This window comes from Meriones unguiculatus, chromosome 18 (assembly GCF_030254825.1).
Source record: "Meriones unguiculatus strain TT.TT164.6M chromosome 18, Bangor_MerUng_6.1, whole genome shotgun sequence".
NCBI classification, from domain to species: Eukaryota; Metazoa; Chordata; class Mammalia; order Rodentia; family Muridae; genus Meriones; species Meriones unguiculatus.
This window is the reverse complement of record NC_083365.1, coordinates 21,770,686-21,788,334: the sequence shown is the minus strand read 5'-3', so window position 1 is coordinate 21,788,334 and position 17,649 is coordinate 21,770,686. Positions and strand designations below refer to the sequence as shown.

General features: G+C 52.0%; 1 protein-coding gene across 3 annotated transcripts in view; it reads left to right on the top strand.

The window, feature by feature from the left end:
• Mapkbp1 (mitogen-activated protein kinase binding protein 1) overlaps positions 1–17,262 on the top strand; it is a 50,742-nt gene extending 33,480 nt beyond the window's left edge. The window contains exons 3-31 of one of the 3 annotated variants that reach the window (XM_060371542.1): positions 520–582; positions 807–864; positions 1,824–1,994; positions 2,631–2,768; positions 2,946–3,128; positions 3,396–3,413; positions 3,722–3,882; positions 4,594–4,783; positions 5,302–5,448; positions 5,662–5,837; positions 6,690–6,781; positions 7,055–7,180; positions 7,482–7,552; positions 7,694–7,815; positions 8,246–8,321; positions 8,429–8,540; positions 8,854–8,917; positions 9,147–9,281; positions 9,470–9,606; positions 9,789–9,838; positions 10,986–11,222; positions 11,647–11,813; positions 12,005–12,150; positions 12,285–12,434; positions 12,589–12,673; positions 12,935–13,215; positions 13,446–14,012; positions 14,412–14,497; positions 15,049–17,262. In XM_060371542.1, the coding sequence (XP_060227525.1) occupies positions 520–582; positions 807–864; positions 1,824–1,994; positions 2,631–2,768; positions 2,946–3,128; positions 3,396–3,413; positions 3,722–3,882; positions 4,594–4,783; positions 5,302–5,448; positions 5,662–5,837; positions 6,690–6,781; positions 7,055–7,180; positions 7,482–7,552; positions 7,694–7,815; positions 8,246–8,321; positions 8,429–8,540; positions 8,854–8,917; positions 9,147–9,281; positions 9,470–9,606; positions 9,789–9,838; positions 10,986–11,222; positions 11,647–11,813; positions 12,005–12,150; positions 12,285–12,434; positions 12,589–12,673; positions 12,935–13,215; positions 13,446–14,012; positions 14,412–14,497; positions 15,049–15,276 (4,237 nt within the window). In that variant the 3' untranslated portion in view covers positions 15,277–17,262. Of the gene's footprint in view, positions 1–519; positions 583–806; positions 865–1,823; positions 1,995–2,630; positions 2,769–2,945; positions 3,129–3,395; positions 3,414–3,721; positions 3,883–4,593; positions 4,784–5,301; positions 5,449–5,661; positions 5,838–6,689; positions 6,782–7,054; positions 7,181–7,481; positions 7,553–7,693; positions 7,816–8,245; positions 8,322–8,428; positions 8,541–8,853; positions 8,918–9,146; positions 9,282–9,469; positions 9,607–9,788; positions 9,839–10,985; positions 11,223–11,646; positions 11,814–12,004; positions 12,151–12,239; positions 12,435–12,588; positions 12,674–12,934; positions 13,216–13,445; positions 14,013–14,411; positions 14,498–15,048 lie in introns of all 3 variants that reach the window. The other 2 variants (XM_021647589.2, XM_021647590.2) reach the window with 2 other exon arrangements.
• The last annotated feature ends 387 nt before the right edge of the window (positions 17,263–17,649 follow it).

Below are 17,649 nucleotides of genomic sequence, written 5' to 3'. Positions count from 1 at the left end.
GGATCCTCTGGCTTAGTGGGAGACTCTGTAGTATTAAGTCATTCCCAAGGCCCTCTCAGGCTCTCTCTGTTCCTGCCACCTCTAGCGTATTAGGCCTTCTTGCAGCTCTAGCACTTGCATAGCCCCTGTGTCCTTCCTTGCTCAGTAGGTGGAGGCACACTGTCTATAACAAGGAGTAAGCTATGCGGCGCTAACTGAGAACTGGTTGCAAGCTGAGACCTGAGCTGATCAAATTGCATTTATTCTTCCATCTCATTGGGGAGGGATGCTGTTGGGAAGGCCTTTATCCTGCTGTCCTTTGTGGGTGTGATGAGAGAAGGGGCTGATAATCAGGGTCCTGGTGAGTAGGCTTTCATGGAGAACCTTTCTACCATCTGAAGCTGCTGAGATAGGCCCTTTGGTGGAGAAAGCAGTGAAAACTGTGAGCTTGGCTGACCTGTTTTCTCTGCTGGGTCCTAGGTGGGCTCTTGAGGGCGCTGTGCTTAGGAACTAAGCCTAACATCTCACTCATCTCCTCAGGTGTGTGGTTGTGCTCTTCAGTCCCCGGAAACATAAGCAGCACCATATCCTCAACAGCTCCAGGTATGTGGGCCTGGCCTCAAGGGGCTGTGCAAAGGCCTTGGCCAGGGTCTGAGGCTCTGGGGTTTGGGGACCTGGTTTGGCCCTGAGGCCAGATAGGGAAGAGGCATGTATACTCTTGAGTTTGTTGGTCTTGCCTTTGAAAACTATGCAGGAAGGATGGAGGGAGAGAGGTGGGAAGGGGCATAGTCTACTAGGTCCAACCAAGCCTGCCTTGTCTCTCATAGGAAAACCATTACTGCCCTTGCCTTCTCCCCTGATGGCAAGTACTTGGTCACTGGAGAGGTGAGTGAGGAACAGGGCAACTATACTGTGGCCTATGGGTACCCTGCCCTCAACAAGAAGCCACGGTCCTGTGTCCCGCTAGGGTGCTTGCACTTTGGTGTCTTGGGCTGATGCCCTGATTTCTGCTGTGTCTTAAAGAGCTGTTTTTTGTTTTTGTTTTTATTATGTGTACAGTGTTCTGCCTGCATGTACACCTGCACACCAGAAGAGGGCACCAGATGTCATTCTAGATGGTTGTGAGCAACCATGTGTTGCTGGGAATTGAGCTCAGGACTTCTGGAAGAGGAAGCAGTGCTCTTAATCTCTGAGCCATCCCTCCAGCCCCCTAAAGAGCTGTTCCTAAGCTTTAGTGTGATCAGACTCCCTGGGAGGGCTTTTCAAGGTGCTCACAGCTGGGCACCTGCTCCAAAGTCTGATTCTATAATCTGGGGTTCCCCAGATAGCTCTTCTTTTAAAAGCAAAACACCACCAAAAACTATTAATTCATTTATTTGTGTGGGGGAGGGGACATGGAGATCTCACTCAGGCCATCAGCTTAGTGACAGATGCCTTTAATATCTGAAGCTCTTGCCTTCTTTCCCTTTTAGCTTCTAACAGTGTGGGGTGGTTTTAGGCACATTTTGGAAACCACCACCCTAAAATATTCCTTATCTCCAGATGCCCCCTGCTGGGCACACCAGGAGCACGGCTCAGAGTAAAAGTAGTCATTTGTAGGCCTGGCTGCTTACTAGAATCATTCGAGGAGCTTTGAGAAAATACAGAAGCAAAGGCTAGCCTCATCCAGATAAACTCTGGTGCCCTCAGATTTTATTGTTCCTCCTCTTTGTCTTTGTCTTGCTCTTTCCTTTTAAGCAGGGACCCATTGAGGAAACAGTGTTTAAAGCCAGGGAGGTGAAAGACTGAGGAGGCTGCGCTTAACAGCTTCCCACAGTTCTCACACACGTTCTTGCTTCCCGCAGAGTGGGCACATGCCTGCCGTGCGGGTTTGGGATGTGGCGGAACGGAGCCAGGTGGCAGAGCTGCAAGAGCATAAGTATGGCGTGGCTTGTGTGGCTTTCTCCCCTAGTGCCAAGTACATTGTCTCTGTGGGTTACCAGCATGATATGATTGTCAACGTGTGGGCCTGGAAGGTGAGTGGCCTGGGTGGGACAGCTTGGCATCCTTATGGGGGTTCTGGTCTCAGTGGGGAGTTGGGAAAATGCTGACCTGAGCAACTTCATTTACTTCCCTGATTTCCATCTTGTTTTTGAAATTTATTTGAAGTAGAAAATAGTAACTATAAATTACTTGAAAAATAATTATTATTGAAAATTATTTGAAGTAGAAAATAGCAAGGGTGTTGATAGAGAGGCTTCCTGTACACTTAAGGAATTAAACCTTTGAATTCCTTTAGAAAAGGATTTGCTTTCCAGGTGTGATGGTACATACCTTTAATCCCAGCACTCAGGGAGGCAGAGGCAGGCAGATCTCTATGAATTCGAGACCAGCCTAGTCTACAAAGTGACTCCAGGACAGCCAGGGCTACACAGAAAAACCCTGTCTTGAAAAACCAAGAAAAAAAAAAAAGAGAGAGAGAGAGAGAGATTTGCTTGTATTTTTTTTTTTTGTTTGGTTTGTTTTGTTTTCTGACCAATAAACACTGGAAAGGAAGGGTTTTTTTTTTCTTTTGTTTTCAAGTAGAAATTATTGCCAGCTCTTCTCCATTCTCAGAATCCTTCTTATTCCCAAGGAACAGAGCTTTCATTATTCCTTTGACTTCCCTCCAGAAAAACATTGTGGTGGCCTCCAATAAAGTGTCTAGTCGGGTGACAGCAGTGTCCTTTTCTGAAGACTGCAGCTACTTTGTCACTGCAGGCAACCGGCACATCAAATTCTGGTACCTCGATGACAGCAAGACCTCGAAGGTGAGGACCAAGACACCCTACCGTGGACACTGCTCCAGCTAGCCGCCCCTGGCTTGCTCAACCGTCACCTATTCTGCATGGGCCTTGGAGTCCCAGAGAACAGGAGCTTGTGCTTACCCTTTCTTGCTGAGCACCCCACGTCCAGGGCTAGGTGGATAGAGCGGTGTGTCTCCACAGGTGAACGCCACTGTGCCCCTGCTGGGCCGCTCAGGGCTGCTGGGCGAGCTGCGGAACAACCTGTTCACTGATGTGGCATGTGGCCGAGGGAAAAAGGCTGACAGCACTTTCTGTATCACCTCATCGGGGTTGCTGTGCGAGTTCAGTGATCGAAGGCTTCTGGACAAATGGGTGGAGCTAAGAGTAAGTAACTCTGGCTCCAGGGTAAGGTCTGGCCTTGTCACAAATCAGGGCAGAGCTGGCCTTGGGGCTCTAGACCTAGGGCTGGGCCTCAGTGCATGTCGGAGGGGACTCCAGGAGAAGACCCAGGGCCAGTTTCAGCGAGCTCTTATATTTTTGGTTGTGAGCCTAGCCTTTAATGGCTGAGCCATCTCTCCAGCCCAGTGATCTCTATAACTGCCTCCTCTTGCTCTTTCTCTTCTCTCTCCCCTGCTTTCCTCTTCTGCTCAGAACACAGACAGCTTCACAGTAAGTGTTCCTAGGCCTTCCTTTCTTCCTCAGGCTGTTTCTCTCTCCTTGCTGGGATTTCCCTACTGTAGCATCTTGGACCTCTGATGCCTAGAAGGGTCCCTGATTTTCGCCCCACCTCACAAGAGCTGTAGGCCTTCTGGTCACATGCTGCTGGAGGGAGGGCATCTCTAGATGACAACTGAGGGGCTGCCCCTACCTTGGCCTGGCTCTCCTATTACAAGTGACTGCTGCTGAGGGCTTGGGAAGGATAAACCAAGGCTACATAGGAAGGCAGCCCTTACTGACCTGAGCTGCTCTGCCCACAGACCACTGTGGCCCACTGCATCTCTGTCAGCCAGGAGTACATCTTCTGTGGCTGTGCTGACGGTACTGTGCGCCTGTTCAATCCCTCCAACCTGCACTTCCTCAGTACCTTACCCAGACCCCATGCCCTGGGAACGGACATCGCCAGCATCACCGAGGCCAGGTGAGCTATGTGGGGCCCGCTGTTCCATACCTCAGGAAACAGAAAGAAGGGCAATGCTTAAAGATCACCTGTGTAGACAAAGGAATTTGGGTTTCTTGGTAATTGTCAGAACCAAGAGGATTAAATACCCTGGAGGACCATGAATGTCTCACTCAGTTAGTGTTGGGAAGAGGTGGCATTAAATCTGGCTGGATGATAGAAGGAAGTAGGGTCATTTTACAGTCGGACATCTTGCTGCTATGGAAAGACACAGCCAGCAGTCATGCTGGAAGGGAAAGGGTGATGGCTGGTCATTTTTACGGTTCGGCAAGTGTCCTCCTCAGTGAAGGTGGTGGTGGTGATTTTGAGGTGCTGGAGATCGTACTCAGGGCCTTGCTTGTTAGACAAGTGCTCTACCACTGAGCTTCATTCCTAGCCCCATTTTTGTGGTTTGTATAATAGTCTTGTTTTGATCTCTGTGCAGAAATGCTTACAGAACTACCTAGATTTCGTTGGGCCCATTGAACCACAGAATTACCTTGTCTGATACTGGTGGTCTGTGAGTTTGTTAGTGTCCTCTGGAAAACACTTGCCCAGCAGCTGGCATTGGGTCCGCTCCTGGATGGTGTCTCTAGGATATGTGCTTTTGTCTTGTCAGATCTACTTCCTAACCTGGAGGTCTGGAGACAGCTCCCTGTGCTCCTTTATTCTAACTCCTCTCCTTTCTCCCAGCTGCCTCTTCTCTGGAGGGGCTGATGCCAGGTACCCAGACACCATTGCCTTGACCTTTGATCCAACTAATCAGTGGCTGTCTTGTGTATACAACGACCACAGCATCTATGTTTGGGATGTGAGGGACCCCAAGAAAGTGGGCAAGGTGTACTCAGCTCTGTATCATTCTTCCTGTGTCTGGAGTGTGGAGGTACGTGGAATGGGTTTGCTGGAATACCATTGTGAGGGTGGAAAGTGGGCAAGACTAAGGAGAGCCTTAGGTTCCTGCCTCGCTGATTTCAGTGGCTTTCCTGGCGTGAACTCTGGGGCTTGTGTCAAATGGTAGTGCCTGTGCATCTCAGGCTCCTGGTGTGCCTCTGTCTAGCCCGAATTTTGCCTTATCCTGGGCTCAGGGATCTTAGACCAGTTACTAAACCTGACCAAGCCTCAGATTCCTTAACTCTAAAATGATGTGTACAGGTCATGCAATTGTTCTAACAATGAAAAGAAATGACATGACGTAACTGAGACATTTCGGCACGTAGGAAGAAGTACTGGGTTCGTGGGTTTTTCTCACTGTGTGTGTAACAGCAATGTGCTGCTTCCTTACTCTGTCAGCCATCTGGCTAAGTCATAGCTTGCTGTCTCCATTTCATTACTTTTCCCATCTTCTTGAATAGATAAATCTCCCGCCAAATGAAAGTCTAATTCTTCTGCCTGTCCCTTCAGGTCTACCCAGAGGTGAAGGACAGTAATCAGGCCTGTCTTCCCCCCAGTTCCTTTATCACCTGCTCCTCAGACAACACCATCCGCCTGTGGAACACAGAGAGCTCTGGGGTACATGGCTCTACCCTGCACCGAAACATCCTCAGCAATGTGAGCAGAGGCTTGGGCCTCCCATTTCATACTAATGCTCCCATGCCTATTGATTTTGACCTTGTTTTCAGAAACTGGCTTCCCTAATCTTGACCATTCAGCTTTTATTTGGCAGGGTTCTATGAGCCAAGAGTAGATTTTGCCCAACATTCGTCACTGCTTGCAGCCATCCTGCATCCTATCCCATCTCTTCTCACCTTTCTTTCCCACTAGGATCTCATTAAGATCATTTATGTAGACGGGAACACTCAGGCTCTGTTGGACACTGAGCTCCCTGGAGGAGACAAAGCTGATGGGTCCTTGATGGATCCCCGAGTAGGCATCCGTTCTGTGTGCATCAGCCCCAATGGACAGCACCTAGCTTCAGGAGACCGAATGGGGACCCTGAGGTAATGTCAGTTCTGGGCTAGGTCCTGACTGCCTCCCATGGTAGCTGGGGTGGTTGGGTCCTCAAGGACAGTACTTTAGGAGGGGTTGTTTCCCCCTAAGACCTCAGAAACAAAATTAATTTCCTAAAAAGGAAAGAATGAGCTTACAGTGGAGAGCCCAGGAAAGCCATCTTAGACAAGTGGCACATCACCCACACATTGGCATGAGGAAGCCCATGATATGGTGTTCTTAACAGGACATAGTATTGTTTCTGTGGTGTTCTTGCAAAAAAAAAAAAAATGCATATAACTCAGGAGAGGCTCAAAGGAGATACATACAGAAGAGTAACTGTCAGTGCTCTTCAAAAATGTCAAGCTATGAACGGTAAGGAAGAATGGAAAGACTGTCACAGACTACGGGACACTAAAGAGGGGTGACAAATGCCATTTGGACTCTCAGATCCTGGATCAAGTAAGGACATACAGAAAAAATGATGACATGTGAATAAGATATTTAGTTAATAGTATGTAAATGTCCTGGCTCTGATAATGCTGTTGTTATGCATGTTAATTAAGAACTGGTCAAAGGGCCTCACAGTGGTGGCTCACACCTTTAGCCCCAGCGCTCAGGAGGCAGAGGCAGGCAGATCTCCGAGCTAGAGGCCAGCCTGCTCTACAGAGTTCCAGGACAACCAGAAATACACAGTTTGTTTTGTCTTGAAAAACAAACAAACAAACGACAACAAAAAGAACACCTGTAGTATTTGAAGATTTTTTTTAACTTGAAAGTATTTTTTTAAAGGTGGTGAGTAGATGTAACAGAAAAAGGAGGTCTCTCCTCTTGCAGCCTGCAGTGACTTCTCATCTTTGTAGGGTACATGAGCTGCAGTCACTGAATGAGATGCTGAAGGTAGAGGCCCATGACTCTGAGATCTTGTGCCTGGAATACTCTAAGCCAGACACAGGTAAGGTCTAGCCCAAGTACCGGCAAGGTCTAGCTCTGACATAGGGCCCCTCCTGTCCTGCCAGTGCCATCTTATACCTGTCTTAGCTTCTGATAATCTTGGGTTTTGTAATCATTTGGATCATTTAGTCTTTGAAGGATTTTAAGAAGAGTTCTGTCCCTGTTCTGTGATTCATGTAGCTTTAAGAATATGAGACTCCAGCCACTTGGGACTCTTTACTGGGCATTGTCAAGGGCTGGTTTGTGTGAGCTGTTGAGGTCCTTCCAACTCCAGGTCTGAAGCTGCTAGCCTCAGCAAGCCGGGACCGTCTGATCCATGTGCTGGACGCTGGGCGGGAGTACAGCCTGCAGCAGACACTGGACGAGCACTCCTCCTCTATCACTGCTGTCAAGTTTGCAGGTGGGCACTGGGCGGTTGAGGCTATACATCCCTCTACCTACTGCCTTGCTGTACTTCGATGAGAAGGGTCTGCTTGGAAGTATGGGGAAGTACCTGGGAGTCATGAGGTTAGGTGGGAAGACAGCTGGAATATAAATTTTCAGTCTAGGAGACCCTGAGCCAGGCAAGTTGGGGTGAGGGTGGAGACATAGGTTTAGTGGGATGCATTCTAATTGGTTGGTCCACTATGGGGGAAAATGAGGAAGGCAGGAGAAGGGCTGCCTTGATATGGTGGAAGCAGCCAGGTCCCTGTCTCCCATAGCCAGTGATGGGCAAGTGAGAATGATCAGCTGTGGTGCAGACAAGAGCATTTACTTCCGAACTGCACAGAAGGTAAGGACTCTGGGCATCCCTGCCAGGGCAGGCGTGGGAATGGGTTTCAGGTTACAGGACAAGCCGGGAAGGGAGGCAGGGTGAACTTTGTGACCTGGTAATGCTTTTGGGTGTGGCCTGCCCATGTCCTCCCTGCTGCAGTCTGGAGAAGGGGTGCAGTTTACACGAACACACCACGTGGTACGGAAGACAACCCTCTATGACATGGATGTGGAACCCAGCTGGAAGTACACAGCCATCGGCTGCCAAGACCGAAATATTCGGTGGGCATTCCCTTCTCAGACTCATTTAAAAATTCAGTTTCGATTTCTTGATTTTGGGGGAGGAGATCCAGGTGACATGCTGAGCAGGTGGAGGTTAGGGGACTATTTTCAGGAGTGGTGGTTATCTTACCATGACACGGCTCCTGGAGATCAAACTTAATTCATCCGGCTTGGCAGCAAGGGCCTTTACCCTCTCAGCCATTTTTCTGGGCTCCACTTCTCAGTCTTTCATGCAGCTCAGTCCCCACACCTGCCTTTTTGTCCAGGCTTTCGATCCCCTCTGAGGCAGCAAAGTGCTTTGCCTCACCTAAGAGAGTGGGCCTCAGGTGTGGAGAGGGCGCTCCCAGAACAAGTGGGGGGTGATACCTGTGCCTGGACCTGGTGTGCTCCAGCCCTCAGGCCTGCCGTGAACAGGTACCTTCCTTTACAGGATCTTCAACATCAGCAGCGGGAAGCAGAAAAAGCTGTACAAAGGGTCACAGGGTGAAGACGGCACTCTCATTAAGGTAAGGCCCCAGCAAGACAAGCACAGCACCAGGTGGCCGGGGACAGAGTGGCCCCAAAGGAAGAGGGAGTGGCACTTGTCTCCTCGTTCCTCATTGTGTCTTCCCAGGTGCAGACAGACCCCTCAGGGATCTACATTGCCACCAGCTGTTCTGATAAGAATCTCTCCATTTTTGACTTCTCCTCAGGCGAGTGTGTGGCCACTATGTTTGGTCACTCAGGTGAGTGTAGCACCCACCTCCCCATTTGAAATTCAGCTTTCTTCCCTTGTCTGTTGCCACCCACAACTGCCCATCTACCCTGGGGGAGGGGTCAACGGACTGAAGCGAGGGTAGGAAGCCCTGTGGCAGAAGGAGGCGGTGTGGTTGGTACTTTCCCCCTTCTCCACATCAGACTCTTAGAGCACAAAGCCCCTAAGTGTGGATAGAACCTGACCCTCCTCTTCAGCCAGTGTGCATCCCCGGTGCAGGAACAGGCAGGAACTTGGTTGGACCTTCATGACAGCTCATAGACTGTATTCTTTACTCTTTACAGAGATTGTCACTGGCATGAAATTTAGTAATGATTGCAAACATCTCATCTCTGTGTCAGGGGACAGGTGAGCAGAAGCACCCTGAGAGGCAGATTCTTCTGTCCCTCCTCTCACTTCCTCTCATGAATTCAGTCTCTGGGAAGTGGGTTTGAATAGGGCTATTTCTTGGTGGGGCCTGATGTAGCAATGGAGGGGGTCTCGGGTCACCTTGCCAATGCATGGGAAGTAGAGCAAATGGTGTTGCTACCTCCAGAGTCTTTCCCTGCCTCTCACCCAATGCTGTGCTCCACCCTAGCTGCATATTTGTCTGGCGCCTGAGCTCTGAGATGACTATCAGCATGAGGCAGCGCCTGGCTGAGTTGCGCCAGCGACAGCGAGGGTCCAAGCAGCAAGGCCCAACCTCTCCCCAAAGGGCTTCTGGACCCAAACAGTAAGTGGGGCAGAGATGGACTCTGCTCCTTGTTGTCCACATAATTTGCTGTGATCTCCCTGATCCATGTAGAACCTGGTATTTAGCAGCGCCAGTGTCTCCCAAGACCTTCCTTCTCATGCAGAAGCCCATCGTGTTGGCTTCTTCACCCATGAGGCTTCTCTCCCTGTGACTTTTCTTGGACTCAGGCACCAAGTTCCAGTGATACCCCCTTCTGGACCAGCTCTTTCCTCAGACAGTGACAAGGAGGGAGAGGATGAGGGTACCGAAGAAGAAGAACTGCCAGCTCTGCCCATCCTTGGCAAGAGCACCAAGAAAGATCCAGGTTTGTGGCAGCAGTGGGGAAGGAAGACAGGTGCTAGCTGGTGTAGAGGTTAGATAAGTTCATCTGGACCATGGAGCCATCGCAGAGGTCACACAGAGGAAGGGGATGTTGTGGGCTGCTGGTCCCAGAGGTGGGTGGGCAGGAAACAGTCCTTCTGACTGCCTGTTTCTGTCTGGCCTCAGGCTCTAGTCCAGCCCTGCTCCGAAGCCTGTCTCACTGGGAAATGAGTCAGGTAAGTTTCCATCACTGAAATGTGGTTCCAAGGGTATTAGAAGTGAGAGTAGCATCAGAGACCCCTGTGCCCTCGTGAGGCATTTGAGCATAGGATCTGCCCACATGCTCCATTCCTGTTTCCAAGGAAGGCCTATCATTGAGGTCAGGCAGCTGGTCTGATCTGGGATAAGGGATAAGGGGAACCTCAGTCTTTCCTTCCTGTATCAGGTGAGCTCAGCTCCACTATACAGTCAAGATTTTGTTTTGAGACATGGTCACATGGTCTCACTATGCAGCCCTGGATGGCCTGGAACTCACAGAGATTCACAAGGCCTTTCTTTGCCTCTGAGAGCTGAGAATAAAGGCCTGTGCCACACACACTGCTTAAACAAAACCAGACACCAATTACAAACAAGCAGCATGTGCTGACGAGTAAAACGGTGTGTGAGTCACATGGTTAGAATGAAAGGCCAGGAAATCCAAGGGCCAGCAAGTAGAAATCCAGGGAAACTATAGCTCTGAAGACCCCAAAGAGGAAGTTAGTTCAGAACAGTCAGAGGGGAAAGGCCGCAAGAAGGCCTGTTGCTAGGTGGCTGTTTCAGAGTGCCCAAGAGGGATAGACATTTCAGCAAGCCCCAAAGCAGCCCAGTGCTCACATGTCCCAAGTTGGGATTTGGAGCCCAGCATTCTGTGTTGCTGGTAGCAGTCCCACAGATGGCGACGATGTGGAGTCTGGAGCTCTCTGGCCACGCTGGGCTCTCAGTCCTTCGTTGTTGGTTGCTCCTTAGTGCTAAGATGGGATTCTTGGTTCTGTTGGGTATCTTCAGAGAACAGGATTATTTAGAGCCCTACCTCTAGACTGTGTAAGACGCCAGGTGAAGGCGGAAACTAGAGAGGTTCCTATTTTGAGGGTCTAGACTGCGGCTCGAAGTGTGCACTCTTGAGCCCCTCACTATCCCACATGGACTTGGACTAGTCACTGAAATTCTCTGTGCTTCTGTCTCCCTCCTGTGTAGGGCCGGGGATAATCATGCTGCCTTCTCTGTAAGATTGTTATAGAGACAAAATAAGCTAGTGCATAGAAGATTCATACAAAATAGATACACAAACGTGTATGTGTTGATAGCATGATTCTAACTTACTGCTTTTTCACCTACAACCACCAGGCACAAGAGACTATGGAGTTTCTGGGCCCACCTCCTGCAGTGAACACAGGACCCAAAAGAAGAGGGCGCTGGGCTCAGCCAGGCGTGGAGCTGAGTGTTCGCTCCATGCTGGACTTGAGACAGCTAGAGACCTTGGCCCCAAGCCCTCGAGGCCCCAGCCAGGACTCACTGGCTGAGTCCCCAGCTGGTCCTGGGAAGCATGGTCCCCAGGCTCCTGAACTCTCATATGCTAGCCAGGTGAGTCAGCTTGCAACCAGCTCCCTCGAGACCTCAGGAAGCCTCAGGTAGCCTTGTGCTAGCAGCTGAGGCTTGATGGAGACGTCTATGGTTTCTCTGTCTCTTTGTCACATGGGTCATCTGAAATGCAGCTGTAGTAGGGCTGGCTGGGCTGTGTGGTGACTGGGGTGGGCCAGGAGGCAACAGTAGCTTTTGGGAGGCCTCTTGGTGCTAAGTGGCCTAGAGCTTGGCAATCTGAGTGCTACTACGGCTCGTCTAGAAGCTTGCAGTGCTGGCCGGACCTGGCCTCCTGCTGCCTGTCCCCAGAGCTGCAGTATGCTCCTTCCTTAGAGCTGCTGTGCACCAAATCCTCGCCTACTGCTGCCTCCTCTCAGCACCCTCTTCTCACCTTCTCACAAGTGCCCCTTTCTTTGTGTGTTTCCAGAATGAAAAGGCCCCCCAGCTTCAGGCTTCCCAACCCTGTTCCTGTCCCCACATTATCCAGTTGTTGTCACAAGAGGAAGGAGTCTTTGCCCAAGATCTGGAGCCTTCACCCATTGAAGATGGTATTGTCTACCCGGAACCCAGTGACAGCCCCACCATGGATACCAGGCAAGGGTTGTGCCCTGGCCAGAGCTCATGGGGCCATGCAGCCCCTAGTCTTGCTCTCCCTCTGAGATTTTTCAGTTAAGCCCCTCAGGGTCTGCCTCTACCTCATTCCTGCTGTGTTCACAGGCAGGACTTCAGTAGACTGCTGACCCCCGCTCACTGTTTTTCCTCTCCTTTGCTGGCCTTCCTGGCAGTGCGTTTCAGGTGCAGGCTCCAAGCCGAGGGTCCCTAGGAAGGGTGTACCCAGGCAGCAGGGGCTCAGAGAAGCACAGTCCTGACAGCGCGTGCTCTGTGGATTACAGCAGCAGCCGGCTCTCCAGCCCTGAGCACCCCAATGAAGGTAAGGAAGGGACGATTGGCTGAAGCAGGGGAGGCAAGACCCATGACTGATAGGTACAGTGTGATGCCTCTTCCCTCCCCCACATCCAGACTCTGAGAGCACAGAGCCCCTAAGTGTGGATGGCATCTCCTCAGACCTTGAAGAGCCGGCCGAGGGTGAGGAAGAAGAGGAAGAAGAGGGAGGCACTGGCCTCTGTGGGCTACAAGAAGGCAGCCCTCATACCCCGGATCAGGAGCAGTTTCTAAAACAGCACTTTGAGACTCTGGCCAATGGGGCTGCTCCAGGTGTGGTGAGGGGCCCAGCCTTCAGTTACTGCATCTGCCCTCCTCTCTGCCATGCCCAGCCGAGAGAGAGGCCTGGCAGGCGGTGCCTGAGGTTTCTTTGTAGGGGAGGCAAGAACTGAACTGACTCAGTTCATGATTTCTATGCCTCCTGCAGGGGGTCCAGCACGAGTCCAAGAAAGAACAGAGTCTCGGAGCATCTCATCACGATTCCTGCTGCAAGTGCAGACCTCCCCACTCAGGTACAGACCAGCCCCCACGTGGCTCTACTGACCTGGTGCTCCTGCACCTGGCACAGTATGTAGCTCTCTTCTCTCCTTTCCCTAAGGGTACTTCGTACTCTTAGGATTTGAAACAAGTGGCCTCACTCCAACCCTGTCTTGCTTTGTGCCTGTCCTCTCCTGGCATCTCTCTGTCTAGGAGAGCATCTGGCCATCTTAGAGGGAGATAACCACTGAGCCTTCTCTGGGCCTTCTTCTGAAGCCTTTCCATTCTCCCTGTAGGGAACCATCCCTGTCCTCCTCAAGCTTGACCTTGTCAAGACCTGACCAGGTGGCACAGGTATCCGGTGAGCAGCTAAAAGGCAGTGGTGCCACTCCCCCAGGAGCACCCCCAGAAAAGGAACCCTCTTCTGGCAACTCCGGCCCCCAGCGGGTGGCCCCCGTGCTGTTGCCACGACGTCGTAACAACCTGGACAGCAGCTGGGCCCCCAAGAAAGTGGCTGCAGCCCGCCCCTTAGCTGCACTCCAGAAAGCCCAGTCGGTGCACTGCCTGGTAGCACACGGTGAGGACCCTGTTGAGCTCAGCTCCAGGAAGTGGGGAGTGGGGGACACGTGTGTGGGCGTGCTGGAGGAAGGCGGGCTGGTGTGGCCCTGGCGTGTCCCCACGCCTGCCACTGCATGTCCCTCAGTGGTCAGGTATGGGCCAGGGGGCGTAGCCACCAGGGACTGAGCCCTAGCATTTGGCATGCCTTCCTCACCACCTGCCCTGCATCTGTTCCTGTCTCCAATGCAGATGAGCTGCCTTCATCGCGTCCCCTGCCCTCCCGGGAGGTGGAGATCCAAGGCAGCTTAGGATCCCTGCCACAAGCTGATGGCCACCCATCTCGGCCCCACTCCTACCAGAGCCCCACCACCAGTTCTATGGCCAAGCTAGCTCGAAGCATTTCTGTTGGTGAGAACCCAGGCCTGGCGGCTGAACCTCCAGCTCCTACACCAGCACGAATCTCACCATTCAACAAACCAGCTCTACCTAGCCGGGCTCACCTTGTTTTGGACATCCCCAAACCACTTCCTGACCGTCCTACTCTGACCACATTCTCACCTGTAACCAAGGTCCTGGTCCACAGTGAAGCAGAACAGACTGGCTCCCTGGTGAGCCTAGGAAAGGCTCACACTGCGGTTGTAGGGGAGGGAACCACTCATAAACCTAGGACAGAGTGCCAAGCTCATCCTAGCCCCAAACACCCCTGTGCCCAGCAACTCCTCCAAGGCCCTGAGCGTTTGCAGCCCCCAACCCCCGAGAAGACTCCTAACGCCATGGAAGGCACCAGGCCAGGGGCAGCCCCGAACCAGGACCCAGGTATGCAATGCTCTTTAGTCTCATCTCATCCCATTCTCTCTTTTGGCTACTTTCTGGCTCCATCTCATTTCTGTGTGTCCAGCCTTTGGCTTTTTTTTTTTTTTTTTTGTCGTGTTGTGTTGCTCCTTTCTTGGTCCGTAAGTCACACCTCTGATGGTGAGACACTCCTGCCCCCTTCATCGTCTCCCTATGACCCACCGAGCCCTTTAGTGTGTTCTAGATGCTGGGGTAGAGTGGGGGCTGGCTTTTTCGTCTGCACTCTGTCTGTGTGGTGTTGGGGAAGGTGTTGAGAGTGGAGGAGAGGCAGGCCCATGGGCTGCTGCGGATGACAGCACTGCCGAGAGCCTAGGTTGGGGTGTCTGAAGGAGCAGCTGGACCTCACTGGTACTTGTCCTTCAGAACTGGCCTTGAGCCTGCAACAATGTGAACAGCTTGTGGCAGAGCTCCGGGGGAATGTTCACCAGGCCGTGCATCTCTACCACTTGGTGAGTAGTGGGCAGAAACGGGTGGGCTCACAGCCTGCCCAGCTTGCTCGATGCGTGACAGCTGAGTGTCTGTCGAGAACAGTAAAGGTTCTTCTGCATACTGGCTGATGAGAGGGTCGGAGCCAGGCCTCTCAGCCCCAGGATCTGGCTAAGAACTAGAGCCCTCAATATGGGATTATAGCTTTGAATACCATATTGTTCAAGAAAATCCCAATTCATGCCTGTTGTCTCAGTGTAACTATTAATAGAAATGCTTTTTTTTTTTTTTTTTATATCCCAAAATGGTTTGGGCACTTTAGATATAGAAACAATTTTTACAGTGCCACGTTTGAAAGAGAAATTACAGCCTATGTGACTTGTTGGGTACAGTGGTCAAGCAGAAGTAGATGGTTCTGTTAGTCTGGAGGGATCCTTATCTGGGTCACAGTGATGTTGTGTGTGGAACCGCCAGGCAGTCCTTTCTCCTGGGCAGGCTAGGCCCTGGCAGATCCGCCTTTTCTATAGTCACTCTCTACCGTTCTTCCTTTTCACTTCCGGTGTTCTTGTTGCAGGTGACAAGCTGTAAGACACCTTCAGCAGAGCAGAGTCACATCACCCGTCTCCTGAGAGACACCTTCTCCTCCGTGCGGCAGGAGCTGGAGGCCCTGGCCGGGGCTGCGCTGTCCAGCCCAGGTGGCAGCCCTGGGGCTGTGGGGGCTGAGCAAACTCAGGCCCTGTTGGAGCAGTACTCAGAGCTATTGCTTCGAGCTGTGGAGCGGCGCATGGAGTGCAGACTCTGAGTTCCTCAAGCCTGTCCCAAGAGAAATGTTCCCCATTCCAAACTCTAGCCCTTCATCCACTCATCAAAATCTGTGAGAATGTCTGGAGTGGATAGCAGGGATCAGTGCTCAGAGGCAAAGCAGCCTTCCCAGCTGCTCCTCATGGGCCCCTGTATTTATTAATTTATTTCCCTGACTGTTGCCTCACTTCCTTGGGACTCCTGCCTCTAAAGCCCATCCCGTGGCTCTTAGCAGGACAGATCTTGAGTCTGTGTCATCTTGGTGCTGTGAGGGGTAGGAGGGCAGCCTGCCTCATCTGGGGACATTGGGAAGGGCTGGCCTTCTCTTCTTAGAAGCCATTTGAAGTTACTTCAGGGATCAGCTCCCTGGGGTGGAGCATACACAGGGTACTCTGGGGTAGAGATGAAAGGTGACATGGTATGGAGGGCCCTAGAGCCAACTGTAACCTTTACCTCTACTCCCACGGCAGCTGTGCCCTCCAGCTGTCAGAGCAGGGGTGGTTTCCCCAACTCCTGGCAGCTGAGAAAAGTATTGCTGCCTGGCCTCCAGGGTGTTCCCAGCCATTACAAGACTTGAGTTGGTGTCAGGACCTGAGCCCCACATTCCACTCCCGTTCTTCCTGCAAGAGAGCCCCAGCATCTTCTACCTTCTACCCCATCCTTTTTTTTTTTTTTTTTTTTTTTCTTGTGGAGCTGGTTGTGGGTTTTGCTGCAGGACAGTAAAGCCCTCCACTGGGCAAACATAAAGCCCGGCCTATTCTCCTCAGGGTTGTTCTCCAGCCCTGTCTCCAGTGGACCGTTGAAGCCCCAAGGACCACTTTTCTCCCTACAGCCTGGGCAACGCGCAATCAGAAACTTGTATTGGAAGTACCCTCATGGTTTACAGGGCACTGGCCCACCTCCCTAGAACTTTGCCCCCTACCACAATTGAATACAGAGTTGAGCGCTCATTATTAGAATACTAGCCTGGCTTGTGTTTCCCTGGTTTCTTCGCATTTTGCCCCCAGCTTCACTAGCCTGGATTAGTTAGAACTCTTATCCGGAAATATGGAAAGGAATGGAACACACTACACTTAAATTCTGGGTTCTTGGTGCCTGCAGCCCAGGCTGACAGGACATGGCCTCTGGGACACCTGGCTCTCGGAGGAGGCTCTTTTTCAAAGACAGTGCTGGGCGCCCAGAGATGCTGGATAGTGGAGGTTGTGGAGTTGGGGTTCTGGGCAAGAGACACACTGGAAAAGTTAAGAGGTGGACAAGTAGGTGGCAGAGGTAGGGGGATAGAATTGTAATTGTTAGAGGGTGAAGAAAAGGCATAGGCAGGTGTAGGTAGGAACAATTAGTGAGATGGTTGCAGAATTGGAATGAATGTGTGTGTCTGGGCCCTCCCTCCTCCTCCATCAGGTAAGGCAGAGTGACTTTTCACCAGGTCTGGACTACAAAGACCTGTAGAACCCGCGAAGGCAGAAGCTAAAAGGAAACTGGGTTTTAATGGGTGCTTAGCTTTGTTGGTTTAGCCCGAGTGTCCTGAGTACACTAAACCATTTATTCTCCCCCCCCTTTTTTTTTTTCTATCACCCGCATAGCCAAACCCCTAGCCCAAAGAACTGTAACAGTTGGAGGTGGAGCCGTTGGCAGCTTGAGGGTTAGCAAACCCGCCCACTGCAGTAGGACTACCCTGACCTCCTCCAGGCTCTTAGAGGTCCTTAGCTAGCCTGCCCTTCTCAAGGGAGCGGGTCTTTCCTTGCGCCTCTACCCTGCATGGGTGGGGGCTTGTGGCCAGCGGCGCTCTGTCCTCTTCTGCATGTCTGAAGCCACTGGCAACTGCTGCCCACGTCCGGATTTGCCCCGTTCCAGTTTTGAAAGCCCCTTATTTATAACTTTTATACTGTGGCGCCTGTCTCCTCCCCGGCCGTCCGGGGTGGGGGCTGTTTTAACGTCTCATTTGTACCTATGTATGAAGTTGTCAATAAACACAATCATTTGTTAACTGGCTAGCAAATTCCGAAGAAGGCGCCGCTCCATGCTCCTCCTCGAAGGGCGGGGCGAGGGCGGGCACAGGGGCGGGGCTGCGGCCCTGAAGCGGAAATAGGGGCGGGTTCTCTTCCCGCGGCCCTCATGGCGGAGACGGCTCTGGACGCGGTGCGGAGGGCGTTGCAAGAGTTCCCGGCGGCGGCTCGCGGTGAGTGGACTCACAGGCAGCAGCGTCCGCGCCAGGACAACGTGGAGGGAGCCTGGGGTCCCGGAAACTCGGATCGTGTGTGCATGAGTGCCCGACCGGCGGCCACACGTTCCTCAGCTCGCGCTCGCACGCCGGACTGCCTGCCCAGCGCCGCCCCCACGGTAGTAGTCACAGCGTCACTCTCAAAGCCAGCCG